General features: G+C 38.2%; 2 protein-coding genes across 2 annotated transcripts; one reads left to right on the top strand and one right to left on the bottom strand.

Moving 5' to 3' along the window:
- On the top strand, nt 1-1,643 carry LOC116250560 (protein FANTASTIC FOUR 3). Its single transcript, XM_031624273.2, has one exon. The coding sequence runs from the start codon at nt 590-592 to the stop codon at nt 1,409-1,411; it is 822 nt and encodes a 273-aa protein (XP_031480133.1). The 5' UTR covers nt 1-589; the 3' UTR covers nt 1,412-1,643.
- Nucleotides 1,644-12,004: 10,361 nt separating this feature from the next.
- Nucleotides 12,005-17,218, bottom strand: LOC116259939 (uncharacterized protein At2g38710). The gene is made up of 5 exons (XM_031637957.2): nt 16,849-17,218; nt 15,646-15,765; nt 13,538-13,652; nt 12,849-12,939; nt 12,005-12,453 (listed from the first exon to the last, which is right to left on the bottom strand). Exons 1-5 carry the CDS (start codon nt 16,950-16,952, stop codon nt 12,254-12,256), a joined length of 630 nt encoding a protein of 209 aa, XP_031493817.1. The 5' UTR covers nt 16,953-17,218; the 3' UTR covers nt 12,005-12,253.
- Between the last annotated feature and the right edge of the window lie 10,661 nt (nt 17,219-27,879).

Here is a 27,879-nt window from a genome sequence, read left to right as displayed (position 1 = left end):
AGGGAGAGCGAAAATTCAGGATGAACCGCGGCGATCGAGGATCTTGGGGAGCCGAGCCAAGTCGAAATTAGGAGCAGCTCGGCTGATCTGTGCCAGCCCCACATCCAATCTGTTCACGCGGATACAGAGTACGTGGAAGAAGAAGAGAGCAGATGATGAGAGAGAGGCTCCAGAAATTTCAACCCTCACATCCCAATAAATCAGGGTTCCCCCAAGAGAAAAAGCCTCACAATTGAATCAGAGATGACGCCCGAAAAGGGGCACCACTCAAAAAAGCAGGCAGTTTATTTTGGCATCGTTCACGAGATATATCCTCCTCCATGGTTTCCCTCTCCTCCCCACGCAGAAAAGACTCCTTCTCTCGCGATGAATTCCCCGGGAAACGCTTGCCACCGCCTTCTTTCCACTACCATCATCATTTTTCCTTTTCTTTCCCCCTCTTTGTCTCTCCTCCGACATTAAATTACCTTCTTCTTGTTCTTGTTCTTCGTTCTTGTTTGTTTGCAATCTTTTTAGTTTTTGTCTTTGTTCTGTACCGACATTATCACTATTCTTTTGATCGGGATTGTGGAGAAGGGCTTCCAAGAAAATGGCGACGCTCGAGGCTTTGCGCCATTACTTTGACAGCCCCACGCAGGAGAAGAGCCTTCTCGATGCCCTGACTGCTCTCAGACGGATGAAGACGATCAACCCCGTCGACCTCGCCAGCTTCACGGAGATCTTCGGCGAGCTTCATTTCAAAGAAAACAATCCTTTGGAGGACTCCCCTCAATCGGTCGTCCTCGATGACGGAGCACCATCGTCGTCGTCTTCTACGACGGCGTACTTTTCTTCTGATGACGATTCTTCTCAGGCGTCCAGCGTCGCGCTTGTTGATGACGAAGCTCGTGACGTGGTGCCCAAGACTGGGGAGTCTTTCCTGAAGAACACGAAAAATCTGCAGATGTGTACGGAGGGGCTGGGGTCCGAGAGCGGCGGGGATGTGGATGAATCGCCGCATAGTTCGGCGGAGGGTTCGTCAGAGCCATTGGGGAATCAATCGGGAAACGGGCAGAGGATGAAGGATATCAATCGGAGGAGTAAGTACGAAGGGTTTCCTCCGCCCATTTCCAGCATAGGAAGGAACGGGCAGCCGTGGGTCTCCTTTAGATCTTATAGAGAAGACGGAAGGTTTGTTCTCAGAGAAATCAGAATGCCCAACCAAGAGTTTCTGCATGCTAGCCGTGAAGACGGTCGCCTGAAGCTTCGTTTCATTCAGAGAGATGACGACCTTGAAACAGACGCAGTGGAAGAAGAAGAAGAAACGAATGATGATGGCGACGACCCGGAAATGGGTGGTGCCCAACAAGCACAACTACAAGAGGAAGACGATGGTGGCGGCGATGAAGGTGAAAAGCGAGCGCCTATGTAGATAAATAAATAGATAAATAAGAAAAACCTTCCATAGATCAAGGGCTTGAATCTCTGTCTCTACTGTTTTCCTCTTTTTTCTTTGAAAAGGTTGGACAGTGGTACGACGTACTTTCGAGAGCTGGGTCCCGCTTTTTTGTTCTTCTAGGAGTCGGGAAAAGAACTTGTACCTGAGGATTTCTTCGCTATTTTTATATTTTTAAATGTTGAGAGCAGAACAATATAGAAATTTCCATCTGTTTTTTGTGTTTATTTTTTTCTCTTTCGCCATTGGAAAGGTCCTTCTGCACCGAAGTAACTGGAGGTTTGGATTGCCGCAGATGAGTACATAAATTGAGATTCTGCCATTGATCTTCCTGGGCCTTAATAATGAGAGCCTTCTTCTTCGTGTTCTTTTTATATTTCTGTTAACAGCAGTCTTTCAGATTTTCCAGTGAGACGGTTCAGGGGTACTTTGAAGAATATGCTATTTCGAAGAAGATTCGGTTCCTGCAGAATGGCATAAAGAACACAGTTCTTCGTCCTCACTAAAAACTACAGACCACAAAAAGCAGGTATCTATAGAAAACTTGATGCCAAGTAATGGAAGGTCAACTCTCTGTAAGATTATTATCTATCATCAAACTATTCATGGAAGCCAACGACCATATGCAACAGAAGCATTCAAAAGTAAGATTCTTTGTAGTCCTATTCAAAAGGGAGATGAGAGAGAGAGTACAATCTTTATAAACATATTTGCAATATGATAACTCAATCGAGTGAGGAAGTGAAGAATTTGGTATGGTAATCGGCGTGAACAACCTTAAATAAGAGTGAGTTCTATACTATATGCCTTATTTTTTGGTGAAGGTGGCGTCCTGTTGACAAAGAGGGTGCAAGATACCTGATAATTGTTGAAGATAGCGTTCTGCAAAATTTGGTGTGTGTAGAGGCAAAGATTATAGGTGTCTTAAATTAGGTGCACTTGAAAAGTAAAAGTATACCTCACACCCAAAATCTTTATTTATCTTAAGAGGGAGTTTGGATGATGCTCTCATCTAATCTAATTTTGTAAAAACTTAGTTTTAATGAATTTTGAAATTTTGGATCATTTGGTTCATGAATAACTTGAGGGGAGTAGGTTTTCGTTTTCTTTTACATAACCAAGTTTTGTCAAAACTAAGGGGGTGTTTAGACGACACCTCTAACTTGAGAAATCTTGTTTTGCCTTTAAAACCAGATTTTTGCAGTGTCAAAAAAGAGTTTGAGATTTCTCAAACCCAGTTTTGATGTCGCTCAAACACTTGAAAAACTTGGTTTTGAAGGCAAAACCTGGTTTTTGGGTGTTAAAATTTTATTGATACTTGAATATACAATACAACATGCACAATAATTACACAATGAGCTTGTCAATGTGTCCAATATTTAGAAAAAAACAGAGTGTGGCCGATGATGGCATTTTATATTTGCATAATACAACATGGGTCACTTGATCGAAAGAAAGACCTATATGGGTGAGACTGCACACATACAGTACATAAAGTCGCACAAATTGCTCTAAATTAGAAACTCTTCGGAAACATGGGAATTGAATATTTTCCATGATATTATACACATGTATACAAGCACAAATGGCTCTAAATAAGAATCTTTTGAGGAACATGAGAAAGGAGGCGAGGGTGGTCGGATTTGGAAAGCAATGTTGTACTCTCGGCTGTGGCAATCCAAACCGCCAGTTACTACGGAGCAGATGAACCTTTTTCATGGCGGACAAGAGAAAAATAAGTAGAAAAAATAGATGGAAATGTCTTTGTGGAAATTTCTTTGTTTTTCTGCTCTCAACTACTAAAAAAATAGAAGGAAAAACAAAAGGAAAAGCAGTAGATACAACAGATTCAAAATTTTGCTTCCATGGAAGTTTGTCTTTTTTATTTATTCATCTGCACTGGCGTGTTTTTTCACCTTCATGACCACCACCATCACCATCTTCTTCCTTACGTGATTGTGGGGCATCACCCATTTCTGGGTCGTCGTTGCCATCATCATTGTTTTCTTCTTTTTCTTCTTCTTCTTCTTTCTAGCCTGTTTCAAGTTCATCATCTCTCTGAAAGAAAAGAAGCTTCAGAGGTCCGTCTTCACAACTAGCATGCAGAAACTCTTGGGTGGCATTTTGATTTCTGAACAAACATGCCGTCTTTGTTTTAAAATTTTTTATTTAAATTTTATTTAAATGTTTTTGGCTGACAATTACGGGCTTAGTTCCCACTCAAAGTGATTTTTTACCATTTTTTGTTAATAAAAAAGGCCGAAGAGAATCGATGATCAGATGGAGAGGAGTCATTTTCAGCCACCTTTTTTCAGAAAGAAGATTGACAAACCCTCTCATGTCCTCATCATTAATCTCATCTCAATCTCTAACTTCCAAATTCAGCTTAAAACTCGCACTTCATTAGCAACATGCAGGTTTTCAGGTGTTAAATTAACTCAGCTCAACGTTATATTGATCGGGCCAATCGTAGTTAACGTGATGTAACCTTTAAATAACCGTAGTTTTTTTTATTAGAAACAAGAAATATATAAAAACATTCAAAACCAGAGTAAATAAAGAAGAGTATTCTTTTTTATATAAAAAAAATGGCATACTTAAATATGAACCTTCGTCGATTCAGCATGCGCAAGTACTATAACCCACAAAAAAAAAAGGAACAAACTTGGCCTTATAATTCGTGAAATGAAATAAAATTGAGCAATACTGATAGAACCTCATTGCCGAGGCGCTATCGCTACCCAAGATCACACTCAACAAGAAGAATCGATTTCAACTTTGTGGTCTGCCACCACTTCTCCTTCTATCGCAGGAACATAGGAGGCGGATGTTCGTTGGTCGGTAGATGGTCGTGCTGCTACTTTAGAAGTATAACACCAGATCTACTAGCATACTCCTGCACGGCAGCCTTCCCGTGAGATGAAACCGGCCTCTAACCTCCCTTTGTGGTTAAGGAAAGTTGCACCGTGGATCACCTAGCTTACTGGTCGGGGAAACGTCGTGACTTGGAAAAGATGGAGAGGTTGTCGGCAGCAACGTTCGTCATCTTCAAATCGTCATCCAATCGGCCATGGAAGGGGTGACTTTAGGAGAAGAGAAATCAGAAATAGAGGAGGCCACTGGCTGTAGGTAGAACTCCGGCTACGCCGGTTGAGGTCATACTAGAATCCGGCCACCACCACTGACAAAGCTCAAGAGGTAAAGGGGAAGAGAGAAAGGGACGCCCAAATAAAATCAAATCTTCATTCAAGCGTAATCCAAAAAAACCTAATTACAAGGTTATATACATGATAAACATCTCGGTTCACTTAGCTCCTAACCCGAGACAATACAAAAAACTTAAACTAAAACGATTCTAACACGTCTCAAATCGAGACAGTACAAAAGAGTAAATAAACATAAGTAAAAAAGGGCACCTAGAATGGATCTGGTTGCACCCGCTCTCTCTATGAATCCGGACCCTATCTCACCTTTTTCGACCTCAGCTGCTCTGCCTGTTCCTCTCACTGCAGCCATATAAGTAATGTCCAAGGGTTCTATAAGTGTCAAACCCTGAACCATGCCAAGGTGTCATGTCTCACTCGTGTGCACTTGGCCCTATGCACATAGGTGCTAGTGTCAGACCTTGCAGGCTGCTCCTTGGGCTTGCGCTCATCCTCGGCCGCATGCAATGCTGCGGCCTGCTTCTCTCGACGCTCCCCGGCGAGGCTAACCTCACAAGGCAACAAGGACATAAGCCTGTCGGGTTGTAATCGGGGTGCCCAACTGCTACTCACGCCGCTGGTCTGCTCCGCTCTAGCGCTCTGGACTAGGCCTTCGGCCGTCCTCGATGGTGCCAAAATTAGGCACGTATCAAATACAAAGGGCAAAATAAAATAAAATAATGATTTTTCTTCACGTCCTCGTGTAAATTCAACGTTCTTACCAATATATGAATGGTCTTCATCATGAGTGGCTTCTCTTTCACTCTTAAACCATTTAAGGTTCTTCCTGATATATGTTGCAATTTTTTATTTTCAATTTGTGATTTTAATGTATCAAAGTGCTCCAAATTAATAGCATCAACTTGCTTTCTATGTTTTCTAAAGTTTTTTTCTAATTGTTTCTTCTTCTAATTGCATAGACCAGCAAACAAAGCTTAACACATTTTAGAACAGTACTTAGGTATATTGAAGAATTGCGATAAACAGAGTTTGGACAGAGCTAGGAGAGAAGAAGAGAAGGCATGTTTACGTGGTTCGACTAGTGTTGCCTACGTCCACGGAAGAGAGATCAATCTTTCTTAATAATTTTAATTACAATCGTTCTCCTTTTATACTACAAAAGTTGAGAACGTTTCAGCAATTGCCTGAAATAAAAAGGACCGTTAGTTCAACGTTCAAAAAATTGATTGACGCACCTTTCTTATTCATTTAATTAAAGAATAAGGCGTCAGCAACTTGTTCCACTCCATTTATGTGAAGAGTTCTGATATCTCGAGATTCAATCTTTTCTGTGACATAGTGGCAATCAATTTCGATGTGCTTTGTCCTTTCATGAAAGGCTGGATTGGTTGAAATATATATAGCTACTTGATTATCACAGAACATGTGCATAGGTTTTGAAACTTCAAGGCTCAGTTCTTCAATTATATTTTTAGTCCATATGAGTTCACTGGTTCCTGCGGCCATGACTCGATATTCTGCTTTAGTAATGGATCTAGCTACTGTCTTCTATTTCTTGCATTTCCATGCCACAAGATTACATCCGACAAAGATACAATATCTTGTAGTTGATTTTCTATCACCGATGTCTCCAGCCTAATCTGCATATGTGAATGCAACTGTATCTAAGTTTTGATTCCTTTTGTACCAGAGTCCTTGTCCAAGAGTGCCTTTGATGTATCGAAGAATGCGATATGCAGCTCTCATATGTGACTCTCTTGGGCTTTGCATGTACCTGCTACTCATATTCACTGCAAACGAAATATCAGGTCTAGTGACATATAAGTAAATAAGTTTACCAACTAAACGTTGATATACTTCCTTGTTGACCTCTGGTTCATCCTCACATGATCCCAATTTGAGATTTGTTTCAAACGGAGTGTCGGCAGGACGTGCATCCATCTTTCCAGTTTCCTTTGATATATCAAGTGCATATTTTATTTGACAAATGAAGATGCCTTTGTGTGATTGGGCTATCTCAATTTCGAGAAAATACTTGAGTTTCCCTAGGTCTTTTATATCAAATGTGGTTCTCAAGTATTGTTTGAGATTATGTATGCCTTCAACATTGTCACCTGTCACTACTATATCATCCACATAAATTAACACAACAATGATGTGTTCTTTGCCTTTCCTTATGAAGAGCGTATTGTCAGAGTGACATCGGTGATATCCAAAGTTTTTTAAGGTCATGCTTCATTTCAGGTACCACGCTCTAGGAGACTGTTTCAGACCATAGATAGCTTTGTTGAGCCTGCACACATAATTTTTCCCTTCATCTGGATGCCCTGGAGGAAGTGCCTTGTAAATTTCTTCACTCAATTCACCTTGCAAGAAGACATTTTTCATGTCTAGTTGATGGAGTCCCCAGTTCAGGTTACTGGCCAAAGATAAGAGAATCCTTAATGTATCATTTTTGCCACAAGAGCAAAAGTTTCATCATAGTCCAGTCCTTTTGTTTGAGTAAATCCCTTGGCTACTACACATGCTTTGTATCTTTCTAGTGAGCTGTCACTCTTGTATTTGACTCTGTAGTGCCATTTGTAACCAACAACGTTAGAATTCTTTGGTTTTGTAACAATCTCTCAAGTCTTGTTGCGATTTAGGGTCTCTAATTATTCTTCCATTGTCTTTCTCCAATTTGAGTCCTTCTTAGCTTCTTGAAAAGTTTGAGGCTCACTAATTTTATCAAGACTTTTGATGAAGTTGATGTGTTAAGTAGAAATCTTATCATAAGAAACAAAATTGCTGATGAGATAATGACTGCAGGAATAAGTCTCATATTCTGTTAGATGAGAGGGCGATCTTCAAATTCTCTCAGATCTTCTAAGTTCTTGGTTAGAGGGTTCATCACCATCCGTAAGGGTTCATCACCATCCGTAGTAATAACAGGTTCTTGATTTTCTGAGTGACTTTCAGTTTCTAAAAGAGTTTCTCTAGTAACCCATTCATCACTTATGGTAAAAAATAAATCATCAAAATCATGCAAGTTAGGAGAATTAGACTCCCCATGTCCTATATCACAATTATTGACTCCAAAGTAGGGTTGTTTCTCATTGAAATGAACTTCACGAGATATAAAGGTTTTCTTAGTAATAGGATCAAAACATACATACTCGTTGCCTTGTGAGTTGTGGCGACAAAAATGCATTTGGTTGGGCGATGACTAAGTTTGTCTCTTTTTGCATAGTGTAGCCACACATAAACCATACAACCAAGCACACGCAAATGATCAAGTTTTGGTTCATGACCCGTAAGTTTGCCAATAAGACTAGCATAATTAAGATGCTTATTAGGAGTTCTATTGATCGCATAGCAAGCCGAGGAGATAGCATATTTCCAATAGTTTTTAGGCACATGCATTTGAAATAACATCCTTCTAGCAACTTCTTAAATATGTCTATTTTTTCTTTCAGAAATGCCATTTTGTTGAAGTGTGTCAATACACGGTGTTTGATGTAGTATGCAATGCTCGTCCAAGAAGGTTTTGAAACCAGAATTTTTGAACTCAGTACCGTTATCAGACTTGAAGCATTTTATTTTACAGTTGTATTGAACTTCAATCATCTTATAAAAATTTTGAAAATGAAAGAGTGCTTCAGATTTGTTTTTCATAAAATAAACCCAAGTGGATCTGGAAAAATCGTCAATAAACATAACATAATATTTAAATCCATCCAAAGAATCTACAGGCGCAGGACCCCAAACATCAAAGTGAATAAGATCAAATGGTTGTTCACTAATAGAATCAGATAAAGAGAACTTTGGTCTAGTCATTCTAGCAAACTTACAAATATCACATGTGTGATTGTCAAAATAATGCTTGGAAAAAAGATAATTTAACGTTCGAGTGGATGGACGACCCATCCGTTGATGCCAGATCTCTCCCTCATTTGTGGAAGCCACATTCAAAGCTTGATGAGGAACTTTGATTTGGTGGAGTCCATTCACTTGGTGCCCCTCACCAATCATCGTCTGAGTCTTTCGATCCTGAAATCCAATGTTAGTAGCGGAAAAAACCACATTGCAATCTAATTCTTTGGTAATTTTTGCTAAAGACAGTAGATTAAACTTAAGTTAAGACATGACAAGAATCTCACTAGTGTAATTTTTGTTAAAAAAGTCTATTCCTCCTTTTCCTTTGACGGCAATAGGCATTCCGTTGGCTGCAGCAACTGGTCCAATGCCGTCAATAGGGTGAGAGGTATAGAGGTGAGTAAATTGGTTAGCAATGTGATCTGTGGCTCCTGAGTCGACTATCCAATGACAGCTAGAATCAAGACAAGAGACGTAGGCCATACCTTTAGTGTAATCGGAAGAGTTGATGGTGATACCTGCGGTCTTTTCTGCTTGGAGTTCCTTTATCATTTCAGCAAGAGTCTCCAATGTGATAGGCTTGTCTGATGAAGAAGTTATAAGACTGGTCTGATTGTTCTCCTTCTTGATTATCCCACTGAAATTGTTTTCTTTCTTAGATTACCCATTTGAGGTGGTCTTGGAGGTATGACTTATACCTCTGTCAGGGTTTCCATGGATAAACCAGCATGTGTCATGAGAATGGCCAATTCTTTTACAGTATGAGCATTTAAGTTTTCTGTCATTATCACGTTTACCTTTGAAATTTCTGTTATCTATACCGTTTACAACAAAAGCTGCCTTTTCATCGTTTGACACATCTTGATCGTTGTAGTTTAAGGTGCCCATAGCCTTTCTTCTTGACTCTTCTCGTATAAGAAGGGCACAAACTGAACTTAGCGAAGGTAGCTCATGTGCCATGAGAATTTGACTACGAAGATTCTCGTAGTCATTTGGAAGCCCAACAAGAATTTCAAATATGTGCTCTTGTTCACGTTGCTTCTTAGCTATAGAAAGATCGGTAGTCAATGGAGAATGGACATCTATCTCATCCCAAATTTCTTTAAAGGTGCCAATATATTCGTTAATAGGGGTCGTCCCTTTCTTTAGACTTCCTTTTGTTTGAGACAGTTGGTGCATGCGAGCAATATTATATTGTTCACCGTAAAGATCTTTGGTAGCTTGCCACACCTCCTCAGCGTGTCTAGAAAATTCAAACAGGCTGCTATCTTTGGCTCCATCGAATTGATGAGCCAAGACGCAACAGTGTCATTGGTTGATCGCTACTCGCCATATTTCGGATCATTGAGTGGTGGTCTCTTTGAGGTACCATGAATGTATCAGAGTTTAGATTTTCCACTAAGGAATCGAGTGACTGCCTTAGACCAAGGTAAATAATTGAGACCATCAAGCAAGGTATTAGTAATCTTGAGATTGGGATTACCTTGCTCGTGCACGACAAGTCTGTGCAAAGATCCATCACTGCCTTGCAAGATAGTGTGTTGTTCATTATCGTGCCTTGCTCCCCTTTCCTGCTCCATAGATTCTTGCTGCTTGGAGATGATTTTCTACCTCATGATGAAGATTTATCGCTCTGATACCATAAAGAATTGCGATAAACAGAGTTTGGACAGAGCTAGGAGAGAAGAAGAGAAAGCATTTTTACGTGGTTTGGCTAGTGTTGCCTACGTCCACGGGAGAGAGATCAATCTTTCTTGATAATTTGAATTACAATCGTCCTCCTTTTATACAACAAAAGTTGAGAACGTTTCAGCAATTGCCTGAAATAAAAAGGAACGTTAGTTCAACGTTCAAAAAATTGATTGACATGCCTTCCTTATTCATTTAATTAAAGAATAAGGCAATTGATCTCTCAACGGCATTTTATCATATATATTAAGTTAACTTATTAAACAAGTATCCACATGTACATTAATTTATTATCTCTCTCGCTAACGAACAAAGATAAAGTCATTCAACTTGTTAACTTGGTCCAGTCTATCTCTCTTAGTTTGAACTTGTTGAATGACACTCCAACTAAACATCAATTGGCATTTTTTAATTGCAAAAATCTCAACGGCTTTCCACAAAATGAGTGCATTTTCTCTTTCTTCATTGTAAATCATACACAAACATTTTATCCTCAAACGATAAGAACTTGCTCAAACTGTCGGGGCTTCTATAGGCAAGAGTTAAAAAAACAAGATCAGGTCTCCAAAATTTTTCGTTCAAACATCTATTATGTGATATGGGTTGTAATGTACAGTACTTGGTACAGAATCCAAAATGTATGATCCATACCACTCCAATCAGGAACAGCTGCCTACCAAGCCACTGGCCCGAGCCGATGTGCCAACCTCTCAGGGACTCTTATACTAGCGGTACTGTTGAACATGATCAACCTTAAGATGGAGAGTCAGCTAGTATGCTGGTTAGTGCCTGGCCATGGATATTAGCATTAAGATTGCATATTATGGAACATTGAACAGCTTGTAGGTATGGTCAAAGGTGGCTTGAACAGACAAATAGGTCAATTGACCTAGTCAAGGTCCTGACTCAGGGTTGAGTCAGCTAATACACCAGTTCCACCCCATCGGCACAAGGGTTGCGATCCTAACTGTCATTTGATGAGTGATCCAGCTCAATAACACTCACATGAAACTCTTTGTTCCATTTCGAACACCTCGATTTGCAGGCTTATTGCTCAATTCCTCATGTTCTGGCGGCACTTATGCATCCATTCACTGTCAATAGTTGTTCACATTCATGTGTTCTCCAATTGACACCACGGGAGACAACAAAGCTTACTCAGATGTTGACTGAGAAATAAAATAGATTTGCCGGCTACAATTCGTTTTATAATTGGAAAATTAGAAGTCCAACTTCTAGCTATAAGCCCAAAAATCAGGCTTAAAAGAAGGCCTAAACACTTTTGTTTAGTGTGTTTAACAAGAACATTACATTCATGAAACAGGTGTTCTTTTGAAGTAGATAATTTTGAAATAACCATGTCTTCTGTTTCAAAATACATGATGTGCTTATAGATATATTATCTATATCTAGCAAACAATTGCCGCACATCATTCTTCTATGCCTCTTAGCATATTTCCTAGAACATGAACATGGTTTTTCTTTTCACTTTTATGACTTAAGGGAACCATACTCAAAACGCTCTCAAAGACATTCAATTTGGTAAATTATTGTGGATATGTAATTCGATAAAGAACACATGAGACGGTTTCGCTGCAACCAGAATACAGATTACACAACCTATAAGGTGACCATTCATAGCGAAACAATTATGCTCAAATTTACCCAAAGAAAGCCCTCAAGCTCCTTTGCCTAGACCAACGGTTTTGGTGAAACAAAGCAATATGCACCCATTGGTTTTCTAAAACATTCAAGTTGGAAAATAGGTTAAAATTAATCTCATGGAAGATAGAACTTTCACAACCATGCAGCAGATTTGGTGTGCTATCATAGCAGATGACAAAGTTGCAAAGACTAATCATGGAATATGACAAACAATTAGCATCGATAATTTTGTTTAGAACCCACAGAATGGGGCTCTAAATAAATACTTTTAAAAGTCTAAACGTCAGATTTTTTCCATGCCTTCATCACACGGAGAAGTTCTTCACAACAATTGAAGGCATGAGCAGAGACAGGTAGGAGGAGCACGAAATAAGACACTCCCCACATAAATCAAATGTTTGGTAAACAGAGGTTCGCAAGTTCATTGCGAAGAGAAGATCGCGTATCAACGGAGGGCCTTGGAACCAACTGCTGGAGCTTGCCCTCTTATTCTTTTGACATAGGAGGCATAGTCGCTAAAGTGCATTGTAAAAAGCGTGCTCTGGTAGCGGGTCAAGCGCACTCGCTTGCGAAGTGACTCAGTGATCGCACCATTATAACCCGCTTTGTGCATCAGAGAATCGATCGTCTGAATCTTAGTCCATCCTAGATCACATAACAAAGTAAAACACCTTGAACTTATCTGTTGAAGACACATAGAAAACAGATTAAAGCATCAAAGGCTCTCAGTCATAGTATTGGTAAAGATTGTACTTGGAGTGGATTGTGAGAAAATTCTGATGGAGCACAGTTTATGATCCATAACTAAATCTTTTATTTTCTCTTTTTGCAGGCAAGCTGGGGTTGGACGGACCCCTGCCAGTTTATACCAAAAAAAGCATGGTGCTCTTGTTGGCCATCATCAGTTACGATAATGAGATTAAAGTTGTCACCACAGCGAAGAAATTTGGGAAAGAGTTCACTCCAAGAAATCAAAGCTCTCTCTCTCTCTCTCTCTCTCTCTCTCTCTCTTTTCTCTGATCAAAAGAAACGCAACATACCTTCCTGAGCAGGCACCTCAGGCAAGTAAGTTGCACTTCGCCTAATGTTGTCCGGATCAATAAATTCTATTATCAAACCATGCTTCCCAATCTGCAAGTTTAAGAAGAAATAAGAGAAAGACTTCAAATAAGAGCAGAGGGAATCCGATTAAATTGATGTTTAAAATGAGAAACAATATGCCTTAGCATATCAAGTGATACTAACAGTAATGATGCAATAATAATTGCAAGTCTCCTATCACTTCCACCAATACGCCTTTCCATGATAGCATGCACAATTACTTCAACAATCTTACTAAATCAGTAAATTTAGTGTTAGCCATCCACGAAAGTCATTCTTGCCCATTAGGGTGTTTTCAAGTATTACCAGAGTGGCCAGAACACAGTCAGATACTGCATGTATTGGAATCAAAGTTCATCCTATCTAGTGGTAGAAGTGTCTGCACAAATAAGCATATTTCCTTCCACTTTCCAGCAAATAAGGCTGGATATTGAGGAATCTTACAATTCAAGTGAAACCAACCATCAGCTTTCATCATCATCATCACTAGTGACTCCTCAACCTCTTCCCCCCAACCCCACCACCACACCCAAGCACAGACACACACACACCATGAGAAACAGCAAAGGGAATCACTAAGGAGTTCCAAACATTTAAAGCTTGTCTTTATTGATAATGAAACATGTACCTCCCAATCAAGATAGTGTAGAGCAGGTTCATAATCAGTCAGAATGGAAACTGTACATTCTAAGTAAGGCAATTCTTTGGCCTGTATGGGAGGGAACCGACGGTCTCTCAGTGCACTGCAAGGAATCAAAAGAAAATCATACGTACAGTAGCTGCAATCAGGCATCCATAATAAATCAAAGACTAAAAAAACTAAAAGAATATTACAAAGACCAAAAAAACAAAAAATAAGACAAAAAATATACAAGCATGGACAAGAGAAATAATGGAATATTGACGATAGCTTAATGAAACAACATAGGGAATATCACACTCGCTGTTTTAAAATGCCAAGTCTGCAGTTCTGGATAGAAGGTGAATGCCTCAAAATCAAATGCACATGGATTCAACAAGAAAACTCCATCTGTAAATCCTTCGAAAAATTCACTTTCACAAATAGATCTGTTGTTTATGCTTTAAAAAACTAATGACATTTACAAGCAGCTATTGCTCTAGTTTGATATTTGGATGATATCCTTTCTTAGTTATTTTCAAGCAAAATGATGTTCTTTCTTATTTCTTTTCTTTATATCAAGTCATTGGGGAAAAGTTGTAACTTTCTTGCAGAAATATGCATACGGAGTTGAACCAAAAATTCAATCCCATTTACATACTGCAATACATTTGTATAGTTATCTCCTTTCATTTGTCAAATATGCCAGGTTTCTTCCTTCATCGAGAACCACTTTTGCAGTAAAAAGAGCAGCTCCAGTTTGCCGTTTCCCTAAGGCCACACAAGTACAACTTTTTCTCCTGCAAACCATAATTTCTCGGGTTCTCCTAAGATGTAGGAAAAAATAATGTCCCTTGCAGAGGGAGGGGAGAGAGAGAGAGAGAGAGTGAAAGAGATTTGGAACTCCAACAATAACCAGCAAGCAAGGTTAATAATGTAAGCCAGCAACTGGGAAGCTGCCATTAACACATAATGCACCATTCTGTATTCGTACTTAGGCACAAGGATGTCACAACAAGCTTAAGTGAAGAAACAAAGACTGATCAAGCAAGCTCGACTTACCACTTAGGCACTTACCAGGTGAGACCTAGTTTTGTATGAATTTACTCGACAGTCACCTTCTTAGGGAAAAATCGAGCAACATACCAGATTATTTTAAGTAGCCAATACAGAAATGGCAGTAGTTAAAAACAACCAAACACCATCAAGACTTCTTATCATCCCACGGTGCTTTAGGAAACCACCAACTACCAAATATTCATTAAATGAAGATGCCTGGTTTCCAGAAAAGAATTTTGTGGACATCTACCTTCATAAACAAATTATATTTATTCTTTAACTAGCCTTTACTTGTATACCTCTTTCTTCTCATTTGGGGAAAATCATTAGGTGAAATATAGAAATTTACCATCTCATAATAAACATAATAAACAATTGATACGTGTAAGTAAACTTTACATCAGCCAATTACATAGGATGAACATAGAACTTTCTCATTTATATTGATCAAGTGGTGAAATATCCTTTCAAGTTTCATGTTACTACTATCATCATTAGCAAATACCAGAGGAAATGTAGGTTATGTGAAAATATTTAGATCAGGGGATGATAGAAAGAAGAAGAACAAGAAGAAAAGAGAGACAAGTAGAAACTGAAAGAAAGTTGAGCCAGAAGCTATGTTCATTGCATCGAAAATTCATGCAGATAACAAGTTGGGAACAAACATTCTGGTCCTAAATCTATTAAGAAAGAGATGCTGTATTAGATATTTACATTATCCATGGAAAAACAGGAGAAATGACCCTGATAGTAGACAATTCAGTCACATGTCAGCAGAGCAACATCATTGTTGTTCACTTGTAAACAGGATCTCAACAACAAAGACAATATTTAAACTCGCAAAATCATACTCTTATTTGAAATGTGGAAGCAGGTTACTTCAAAAATCAAATATAAGCTCAAGAAAAAATACGGTAACTATAACAGGTTCTAAAGAGCCTTCTGACACTAAAGCACCTATACAACATATATACTTTACAAAATAATACTAAGAACTAAGATGAACTCGCGATTAATAGACATCATAGACTTCTAGAACATAAGTCCTTCAAACACACCTAGTTAAAGCATAATCCCTGAATCCAGTGATCAAGCACCGTGCTTCCAAAGTTCCAATGCAGCCACGCAACCGAGGTTCCCCACCATTGATTACTTTCTTCCAAGTGACAAACAATGGACTGAAATACATGCAGTAACAGTTATTTAAAGTTGAGGAGAAACCTCTCCAAATCAGAGGGCAGTGCACATTCAACCATGAGAGAAAACTCCAGTACACATAATATGACATAAATACCACAATATGGACAAAAATCAAATGGATCAATATACACATTACGAAGAAGACCTTGAAAGGAGAGAAATTAACGGGGCAATCAAGCGTATACATGCCTCACATGCGTCAAGGTATAGGCCCGTTCGCCAAGAGGACAAAGCACAGCCCTTCTGTTCACTTTTATTTATAATAATAGATAATCTAACGTAATGGATGCAGAAAACGAAGACTACACATATCAAGTATTCCAACAGTAATTCCTCTTCTTCTTTTCCTCAAGCAAAGGTGAACACTTAACACTCGCAACATGAAAAAGCAACGCATGCTCATCTGACAAACATATTTAGCCAGCCATCCGACTATGTTGCACACTGCCGAACATATTATTTGGCTACAAACCACCAGAAAGCAATACACAATCACCTTTTAATAGATCACATGAAAATGAGACAGAAATTAAGGCTGGCAGTAGCACACTTTAACGTCTAAACCTTAAAAAGGGGCCAAAATAACCTGGACTGCCATGTGAGTAAACCTCCATCTGTAATTTGTAAATAGCCCCTTTTATATAATAGAACATGGGATGCCAATCACATGGGAGGAAAATATAAGAGAGAACAAAAAACTAAAAGAAAAGTACACCCATGTGCATTTTAGTCTACAAAGGTTTTTTCGATTTTAGTGTAGAAAGTTACCTAGGAAAAGCCATTATCCAAGTACAAAATGCATGGAACCCACTTCAGGAATATATATGAATATAATAAGAAGCATCCCCAGAGCAAAACCACAACACTGGTTCATCGAATGTCCAGAGTCCAAAGAAGACCCAAAATCAAACTTTCACCAAACCAAACTCAACAAAATCACAAATACCCACAAAAGCTACATGCACATCATATCAAAACCAGGAAAAAACAATCCAGGGAAGATCCGACCACCAAAAATATAACCAAAACATATACAACACACAGAGGGGGAGGGCGATTACTGGCGGCCCTCTTCGAAGGCCGGGGGAGGCGCTTGCTCGCTATTGTAATGGGCAACCAGTGTGTCGAAGCAGTAGACCACCATCTCCCGGTTTGCGGAAACCATCCCTCCACCAGATTATTTATATAGTTTTAAAATCAATGGGAATTTCGGGAAAGAAGAAAAAAATTGAGAAAAACCAGGAAATAAGGATGGGAAAGATTGAATGCCCAAAGAAACAGAAAACAATCAGACTTCGGAGGGAAGAAATAAAGCAGGAGAGAAAGAGAGAGACATAGAGAGAGAGATCGTCTGTTTGGGGAGGACGAGTTCTGCAACTGAGGAGGGCAAACGGGGTTGCAGAAGACGCCCCAGTGGTTTGGAGCTCAAGGAAGCGTCTCCCGCTCCAATTATTGGGGCCCGAAACTACGGAAATTCCCGCCTTGGCCCTAATCATTTGACAAATGACCGCCGGGTTATTTACTCTGATTGGACATTTGGGGGGTTCGTTTCTGATCACGTTTATTATGGATCGGGTTCATCCGAGTTTGTGGATTCTGAATCTGCAAAATCATGATTACCAACATGTGGACGCTGTGATCAGGCAAGAAGCTTTACACAATCAAGACATTAATTAAAAAAAAAAAAAGTTTGGTTCAACGAAGGATCCAAAATGTATTATTAATTGAAAATAGAAGTTAAGAAAAGAAAAATGAAACTCACAAGTTCGTGCAAATTTGCCTGGTATGATAAGTGGGTTCACAAATTTGTAAATATCTGTACTAGATATGACCTTTTTTGCAAAAGAAATCAAGCATGTTTAATGTTTTGGGAAGAATTTTTACCTTGTCAAACTATAAATTTGGCAGGACATAATATTCTCAAATTTAAGATCATTGGTTCAAGTCCATGAACTAAACCAGGATTGAGCCCCGCCAAAAACCCGTTGGACTTCTTAGGAAACATTTGGTACCATGAATATTACGTTACTGTTATGTAAATATGTCTTAATCTTTAAAATAAATTCATGTAACACTAACACAATGTTCTTGTTATGTAATGCTCCTTTGAACTTTGTTCAGTGGAGGAGTCCAAACTTATCCACTCAAGTAGTTCTCGAGATTGTTTAGCAACAGTAACAGTTTGTTACTATTTTATAAATATACTTAAAAAATTAAAACAGATTTATGAAATATTATTAACACATCTTTGAGATCAATCAAAGTATTCTCATTACGAAATGGTAACAAACTTAAGTTTTACATATTTTTACATTTCCTGATTCAAAATCATCCAGCGAAGCCACCCATTGGCCAAAACAAATTTGATGCATGGCATGTGATGCACAGTACTTATTTAACAACCACCAAAAAGCTTTAAATATAATAAAGAATCAACTTTAAATTGGAGTCGAAAATATTTGCAGCTTTATTTTTAAGAAACAGGAACGAGAGCATAATCGACGATAACAAGCCTGATAATGGTGTAGGGGGGCAATATAGACATTGGGGGAGATGGGAGGGGCAGAACGGGCAAGGGAGGCAGGCGATGGCGGAAAAAGTTGCAGAGAAGAAGGTAGCGTTAGCGTTGGGAGGTGGGAATCTGTTCCCTTTTCCCGTCCATGGTGATGGATGATGATGGCGTGATGGGTGATTATGGTGGTGATGTCATCATCATCATCATCATCACAATGGTGATGATGATGGGGCGACCTGTGCTCTTCCCTCGGGTCCGGGTCCACAACGTGATTTGGATCTAAATATTGAGTACTCAATCCGGTTACCACCTTCATTGGTCCAACGCTGGACTACAACTGGATCCAACTCCAAAAAATGAAGGTGGGAGAGGGAAATGTATGTATCATATGAAAAAAACCATTTACATGGGCTCGAGTATTTTACATCTTTTAGCGTAGATATAACGCTTACCACCATATGAACATGGAGCCATTTGAATGTGAACTGGCCGGTTCAATATGTTCCTGGAGGCTGCGAATCTTGGATTTGTATGCGAGTGAGTGGCCTCACTGCAAAGACCAAAAATCAAGTAAGCATTCATTTCACTTTTTCTTTCTTCTCTTGTCTTCAAACTAGAAAAGATCTTCTTCTTGTTGGTCCACAATGCACTTTGATCATAAACGCGACCCCGCTTGATAGATTAAACAGGTGAAGTAAATTTTTTTTCAGGGGCTGGTCAAACAATTTGCAGGTCGAGCCAAGAGGAGCGACCGGTCGAGCCAAAATATTTTTTTTTTTTATTTTTTTAATGACTTGAATAATTTTCATCCGTAAACACTAAATATGTTCCACTTGATGCAACCGTTTTATCTTTGCATCCTCCAATCAAATCAAGATCAATACAATACAGAGAACCAACAGGTATCAAGGAAATGAAAATTAATAGATAAATGATCAGACAAGCAACAGTAAAATGAGGTCCTTTCCAAACTCCACGATAAGTTTTGTCATCTTAATACGTTCACAGAACAGAAGAGCAGCAACCAACGGGTTACCGCTAATCAAAAGCATCCTGCTGGAGGTCACGTCACCTACTTTTTATTAACGAATGAATGAAAGAATAAAAACTACAAAGAAACAGCAAAAGAATTAGGACAGATCATGATAAACCAAGAAAAGATTTGCATATCTACATGAGCTTTTTCCTCCTCTCCAGAGCAGCCACAGCCATCTTATCTCTGTCTGCATAAAAGAAGATTCGTGTGCAACTAGTCACCAGCCTTTTCAAACATATATTACGTTCGTGAAGTTTCACTAGAGCATATATATATATATATATATATATGCTCTAGATTCTGGATTACATATTCAAATATGATAATTGCCATTGTGAGTCATTTTCAAACCAATTCTGAACCCACCAATCTGACATCCCTATTTGCGTTTTAAGTTCAAGTGGTAATCAGGCCTAAACTCCAGTTGTCCTAAATTCTGAAATTAAAGAAAAGCAAAAACTTATTGAAGTACTGATCACGTAAAAGACACGGATTGCAATTAGGGCTGGACGGAGATGGTAATATATTGGGCCGCCCGAGTCAGCCCATTTTGATCTGGTAAGTTATTTAATATTATTTTTGTTTTATTAATAATATGTATTTTAATATTATATTTTATATTCAAATTTTTTTTTTTCACCGATTGGGCTCAAGCTGGAGTTTTGGGCAGGCCAAGCCCGAGCTTGGGTTTCGGGTGTTGCATCAGCTCCATCGCATCATCTCCATGCCTAAGGTGCACTATGTGAATTTTGAACTCGGATCCATTCTCAAATGTAAAAGCAACCTATTTTTTTTTACTGAATTTTTAACTTTAGCTTTTTGCTGCCTTCCTTTTTTTTTTTTTTTTTGAAAAGTACAAAGACGGATCTAATGTTTGAGGTAAATAAAAACACTCTACTTTTGAAGTTATTAAACAAGCATAGAGAAATTCTCAAAATGTTTTGGTGTAAGACCACAAAAAAATATTGAGCTAAAAATTTTTTATGAGGGGGTTGAATTAAAGTTTCTAAATTTTCACTAGAATTGAAATATTATTTTTCAAAATTTTTATATAAAACAAGTCAATTTTTTTTAAAATAACTAAAATATTATTTTTCAAAATTTTTATATAAAACAAGTCATTATTTTTAAATTTTATATATATATTTTTTTTTTACAAAAAAATTGAGAAGAGGCCAAGGCCAAATCTAGCTCTACGTTTGCTCTACCCCTGACTTCAAATCATAGATGCACACATTTTTATTCAATCAAGGAAGAGTGGGTTTTAAGAGGAGCATTTTATCATTTTATATAAAAAAAAAATTTAATGTTTCTTGAGCACTTTTTGACAATTTCTTTTCCCCAAAATGGGTATAAGGAAAAAAAGTTTTTTTTTATATAAAAAATTTTAATGTTTCTTAAGCACCTTTTTGACAATTTCTTTTTCCCAAATGGGTATAAGGAAAAAAAGGTTTTTTTTCCTAATGCTACTCAAACGTTGGTTGTCTAAAAGTTGGTTATGTGTAAAATGTTTTCATTAAAGTGAAAAAAGTATGTATATCTATATGGGTAGGGGGGATATCTATATGGTTGCAGTATTGGCGAACTACAAAGCCTACAACCCTTGTTTATAATTTTTAAATATAAATTTAATTTTTGAATATATAATATATTTTTAATAATAATATACATTTCATTGAAAAATAATATATAAAAAAAAAATCATGCCCAATAGAACCCTATGGTGCTGACCTAGGCAGGTCAGTTCTGAACCCGTTTTTTCGAACCAGAGTACCGGGTACCTGTTTGAGCGGCATTGAAGCCTGAAAAACATTGAATGACAAGAAAATTCGTTAAATAATAAATTACACAAATACCCTTACACTTAAAAAAAAAAAACCTCATAAAAGTGAGACTTAGCCTAAAATGAACATAATACATAACTATAAGACACCTCTCTTTTCTTCAAGCATGTTATTATGTTATTTGTTAGGTAGAACGTCTTAACAGTCAAGTCATCATCTCTTCTCCTCTTTTTTTTTTTTTTCATTGTTTTTTTATCACTGTTCTTCCTCCATGTTTGATTACTAAGAGCTGTGGTGATCTCAGATCACCAAGGATCTGAGATCCATGGTGATCTCAGATCAAGATCCACGGTTTCAAATCAGACCTTCCATTTCAAATCCATGCTTTTACGTGTGAATTTGAAATTCAAATTAAAGATGAATGTAAAAATCCAATTTTCATACAAGTGTGGATTTCAACTGTTATAAATTTGAGATTCAATTTTTTGTGATCTATGAGAAATCAAACGTGCCTTGCGAATATGACTCTTTGGTAAAACAAACACATGCAGGAACAGGAAAAAACCCAAAAAAAAATTGACGTTTGGTAATCTCGAGATGAACATTTTTTTCGTTTGGGTAAATGCTAAAAGCATTAAAAATATATAAATGGGAAAAAGATTGTGTTGTTGCTGTTAATAATAACCTAGTTGTGCAAATACTTACAAAACCGGAAAAAGCAAAAAGCATTACATGCAATACATTTATATGCGTCTCCCCCCTCACCACCCACCGGCGTCTCCCTAAGCATTACATGACCGGCGTCTCCCTCCTCACCACCCACCGGCGTCTCCCTCCCTGAGTCTCTCATTTCGAGAAGGAGTCCCCGTCGTCGCAGGTGCAAGAAGCATGTTGAGCAACCAGGTAATGTCATTACTCTTACTGGGCATGAAGTTTCGCCCTTGCAGAAAGAGTTCTACCATATTCTTGCTGCGATCGGGTGCCACCTCGACCCGGAGTCTCTTTCTGGCCAGTCGTCCACAGGCACTCAGAGTTGGTCCGGCCCGATCGGGCCGGTCAGCCCAGCTCGTTTAAAAATAAAAATAATTTTTAAATTATAAAATAATTTTTTTAAATATAAAATATATTTGTTAATAATAAATATATATTATTAAAACAAAAAAATTTTAAAAAAATAATTTTTAATCCTCAACGGGTCGAATCGGGCTGCCCGGCCAATAGTGTTTATTCAATTGTTTTTAGATGTGGCCTGTTATATTCGCCTCTCATCTCATTGACAGTTGTGTTTTCTGTAAAAGCCATGTAAGATGCTTTTGCATAAGATGATAGTTGCGGGTGTCCTTAAATCTGTTTGCAAATGTTTTGGGTCTGTGTTGCTTGCACGAACTGTGGTAAAAATTTTGAAAGTATAGATTGACCCTCCATAATGAAAATTTTTAACCATGTCCCTCTTCAGGACTATGTAAGCATTACACTATTTATGGTAGCTCGATCGATATAGGTCCTGAAAGATATATCTGATATATTCGACAATTAATGGTTGCCTTGTCATTGCTTAACTATGCTCAATACCAAGATACATACCTAGCTTTTTCATCTCGCTTCAAATCAAAGCAGAAAATGACAATGGCGTAATTTTCTATAGAGAGAAGAAGGTTAGATTGCGTAAACTGATTGAATTTTCTTTTCTCTGGAGGGACATGGTTTTGTACACACGTAGCCCTCGTGGCATGAGAAGCCAAGGGAAGAGCGGAGAGCTTGATCCTATAAAGAGGGCCAAGAAGTGACCAGACAGATCCAGTGCCTTCTTTCCTTTGGCTTTCGCTCACCTCTTTGCCCTCTTCCTTTCAGTTCCAAGTTTTGTTTAGGAGGATCACCATGGGATCGATCAAGTTCAGTGCACAGCATGAGGCATTGGTAAAAGAGTCATGGAAGCCGCCTCTTGATCGCACAACTCCTGGTATTTGTTTCGAATAAAGCCATGCCTTACTTTTCTGTAAGGCGAAATGGAAGAGGAGACAACTGAGGGACTCCACTAGAAAATGCTTTCCAAGCGGCAATAAATATGATATGAATTTTGTTCTGTTCTCAGGTAGCAAAGAGTGCTGATCTAGGGGTTTCGATCAGTATTTTGTGATTTTTTTATCATATATATGATAAGAAAATAATAACCAAAGGAAAATGTAAGCTGCCTTTGTTTATCTCAGATTTGAGGTCTGGCCTCTTTCTCTCTCTCTTTCTTTGTGGCATCTCAGATCCGAAGTTTTTGCAAATCTATGTTGCCAAAATGTAGTGTTGATTTAAATAGTGAGTCCGACAATATATGGATTTTAGATCAGCTTCAGATTTACCGGAAGAACTATCTAGAAAGCAAGAGCCGGGTTTCCTTATCACACATTTGTTGGCGAAGATCATTTCTCATCTCAAAAATACTTTGAGTGGAATCACCTCTTTTATCGGCTAGTTTTAAAGGGTTGTTTGGCAATGGCAATAATAACAAATTTTAAAGCACATTTCTGAAATGATGTTGTGTTTTATGAATATGCTTTAATTTTTTGTAGCAGATTCATGGAACACTTTATTATTATTCTCATCACAAGATGAACCCTAAGATGTTGTTTGGTAGTTGTAATAGTTACATATTGTGCCATAATTCTAACTCTATTAATAGACAAAGTCATCAAACAACAAACACACTTTTTGATGAATCTGTCCATTGTTATAGTTAGATTCATAAAACAGTTTGTAATAATTCTAGTCATCAAACACCACATTATTTTTATAGTTAAATTCATGCAATAATTTGCAATTGTTCTAGCTACTAAACAGCCCATAAAAAGTTGTTTGATATTAAAAACACCATAAGTGTATATCATGTATCTCAAAATTGAGGTAGATTCATGAAACACTTGTTTACGAGTTTGATGAATTGAACATTCACACGGTGTTCATAACGCCAAACTTTGTCCAACTCAAACCAACCGATACACATGTTAATAATACGAGTCACCGACAAGTGACTGTCCAACGTGCTATATGGCTCATGGATGGATGAAAATTTGAAACCTGTTTATTTTTAAGAAAACCAAGTTATTTGGAAATCTTGGTTGGCCAGAACCGTTTTGAGAATAAAACCTACTGCTTCCAACCAAGTCTTTTTGATTTGAATGTAAACAGGCCTTTGGACGTCACAAGTAGAGGCTGAACCAAGAACAGGAAAAACCAAGTTCTTACGAAAACTTGATTTGCCAAGAACCTGATTCAATGTTAACCTAATTGTAGATATGCCTTAAATATCATAGGTAAAGGCTGATGACATAACCAGAAAATCAAGTTCTTGGACAAATTTGACTTGCCGAAATTTTGGTTTAGGAGAAAACTTAATGAGGGTGTGTCATCAAAGCATTTCACAAGAAGAATGTCGGTTTGTATGCCTTTGAAGCATTGTTTAACTCGTGTTTGGGTGACACTAAAATTGGGTTTGTTGGAACCCATTTTCAATAAAAACCCACTTTTTTCCTGATCGACGGCTACAACCAAAATCGTCAATTCTAACCTATCTATTTTTTGGAAATTTGATTCTACAAGAACTATGAATCATTCTCATGAAGCTATCTTCTTTATGACAAATGATCAACTTTTATCTTTAACATGACTTCACCCAATAGGAAAAATCTTAATTTATTGAGCCTTTGGATATAATCAAACAAAATGTCATGAGAACACTACCATCCAGTCTGAGTCAAGGGGGGCTGCCAGCCCCCTTTCCAAAAAAAAAAAAATTAAAAAATTATATACAAATTTTAAAAAATTTCATGTATTTTGTATAAAAAATTTGAAAAAATGAAATTTTGACCCTACCAAAATTTTAAACCATAATTCGAGCCTCTCTGGTGAAACCACCTAAATATGTCTTGGTGCCCAAGACTACATAGAAATAAAAGAATGCCGTAAAAGGAGATGCAGTCATCCGTCATCTTATATTAATAAGTAGCTCGGGAGCACGCACCACAGAGTTGTGCATCATCTCTTCTTCCTCTTCCTCTTGCACCGAAACTTTTTTCCTTCTTTTTCTCACTAGCGTTTAGTTTGTCAGTCGAGAGTACTTAACCAGGAGGAGCGATGGGATCGGTAAGCTTCAGCGCAGAGCAGGAGGCGTTGGTGAAGGAGGGGTGGGAGTTGATGAAGCCCAACGTGCAGGAGCTTGGGCTGAAGATGATCTCCCTGTAAGTAGTCCTACTGCTACCTACAGTTTCCTCCACCTACCTTCTTCTTTCTATTGGAAGTAACCCACTCGCTTGGCTCGGCCGCTTTTGCTGCAATGTGGGGGCCAGAGGTGGGCAGATGTTGCCGGAGGTGGCCGGAATGTTCTATTCCCTTTTCCTTAAGGACTCGAACCAAACCCACCAGAACAACCCTCACCTCAGTTAGGAACAACACACACAACTCTCCTCTTACACTCTCAAAAGGAAAATAGAAGCAAAAGGAAGAAGACAAAGATTTATGTGGTTCGGAACAATAATCTCTTACGTCCACGGTCGCACAGATCTTTCACTATTCACTCTCAGATGAACACAGACACTCTTAGAGAGAACACAAAAAAAAACTGCGGCTCCCCTCACAACATAAAGATTAGGGCAAACCTGTATTTGTATAAAATGACATAAATGTCCTTATATAAGAAAAAATTCATACACCAACATCTCATGTTGGATCCGCGGTATTGCAGATGAGTGTCCAGTATAGATCAAATTCCATACACCAACATCTCATGTTGTCAAAGTGTTAACCATGGTTAGCATCTATCTGCTCCTGATCTCACTCTCTCTGTATCTCTCCCGCGAGTCTGATATCGGATCATGTTGGTATTTTTTGTTTCGATTTGGTGAACAAGTAGAGCTGTGAGTCGGCTGCTCAGCTGCGTCAGAGCGGTAAGATTGTTGCCGTGGGAAGCACGCTGAAGAAGATGGGCGTCATTCACCTTAAGAAGGGTGTCCAAGAGTCTCACTTTGAGGTATATCTACCCTGCTCTTTTGTATTACTGAACGTCATAAATCTGATATACGGAATATCAACTTTTTCCCCGATATTTTTCGTTTCCTGATCAGGTTCAAGAACATTTTTTATTTAAATTCATTTTACAAACAACTAATATTATGTTGTTCTAAGAAAGATGGCGTGATTATGGATACGGTTCTTAAATTCGGGGTAAGCAGCATAATCAGATACACAGCTGCATCATCAGTACCAAGTGGCGAGATTTTTACGTTGATCAGGTTGCAGTGAAGGTTACAGGAAGCAGAAATTCAACAACTAAACGCTACACATAATTGCTTCATTAATCATCAGCTGCGCTTGTAACTGAGATTTTGAATTTGTAACATCTATTCTTTCTTTTTCTTCGATTTAAAAGGCGATCAATGTGGGGTTTCTGAAGGTGGTGAAGGAAGCAGTGGGGGGGAAATGGAGGGAGGAGATGGGCGCTGCATGGGCGGATGCCCACAACCAACTCAGCTGCTGCCATTATCGCTGAGATGAAGATCCGATCTGCTAATTAGATCCATCTGATCCCGTCCAGTACGCTTGACGACCCATTTCCGATGTTGTATTAGGGAGTGTGTGTAAAATTAAAAAGCTTTTTGAATTTGTTTTAGTTGAATTGATCTCATTTCTATTGCGGTTTTAATTCGCTTAACTGCAAGGACTAATTCGGATCTGAACCATCTTGAAATTAAGAAGCGGAAAAACTCATTTTGGAAATCAAGAAGTGAAAACTACGGATCTCAGATCCACGGTAATCAAACGCAAACTTAATTATTTTTGAATTTTAAAATTTTGGTTTACTATTTTAAAATACTTTCCTTTTTTAATGATTCCCAGCTGATTCAACCAAATCGGTGAATCAGTAGAGATGCAGCTTTTCTAATTCCCATCCTTTTTTTTAGGCAATAAAAATGTTAATAACTATCATCTTATCTACAAATGATGAGTGCCAACACCACCTCAGTTTACTAAGCAAACAAATTATTAAGGATGTAAATGGTTTATAGTTATGAACAAATTTTTTAATATCTTTAATTAACTGATTCAGCTGAATGGGTGAATCGGCCGATTCACCCAATCGGTGGAGCCGCTGATCCGGATGTGAAACCACATTTTTTGTTTGAATCCATAATCATTCTTCAAAACTTGGCACTTATTTCATGATCAAAAGAATTTCTCAAATTTTCAGTAATTGGAACAGTATCTGCCATGGATTTGCAAAGAATAATATACCAAACTGTAATTAGCAGAATTTTTTCAGAAAAAATTCTAATATTGTCTATGGAAACACAAACTCAAGTCCACCAGCTACGGTTACCTCTACAATTATCTAGATTTTACACCAATATCTGGAATTCACATGTTGACTGGCAACGAAGTGTACCTATACTAAAAAAGAGTCGTTAAAACTAAATCAAATCTTGAGTAGATCTAATCCTTAAAACAAATCCATGCAAAAATAAATGAAATCTCTCCAATTATAATGTGGATTGCGTACCCAGAGTCGCCATTTTTATATGCACAGGGCTGTCTGTGAATTGTGTTTGGATTTCTGAATTTGGTGGATTTAGAATCCAATTTCAACTAAATGCCAAATATCCCAATAAAAGGAAATTGGCCAAGAACGAGAGAGCCCGTACCCCACTCAAATCCCCGATGCAACCCACAACTTCAGAAGTCGGGAAAGGGGGTCATTGAGCTTTCTATTCACTCG

Source organism: Nymphaea colorata, chromosome 1 (assembly GCF_008831285.2).
Source record: "Nymphaea colorata isolate Beijing-Zhang1983 chromosome 1, ASM883128v2, whole genome shotgun sequence".
Classification (NCBI taxonomy): domain Eukaryota; kingdom Viridiplantae; phylum Streptophyta; class Magnoliopsida; order Nymphaeales; family Nymphaeaceae; genus Nymphaea; species Nymphaea colorata.
This window is presented reverse-complemented; position numbering and strand designations above follow the sequence as displayed.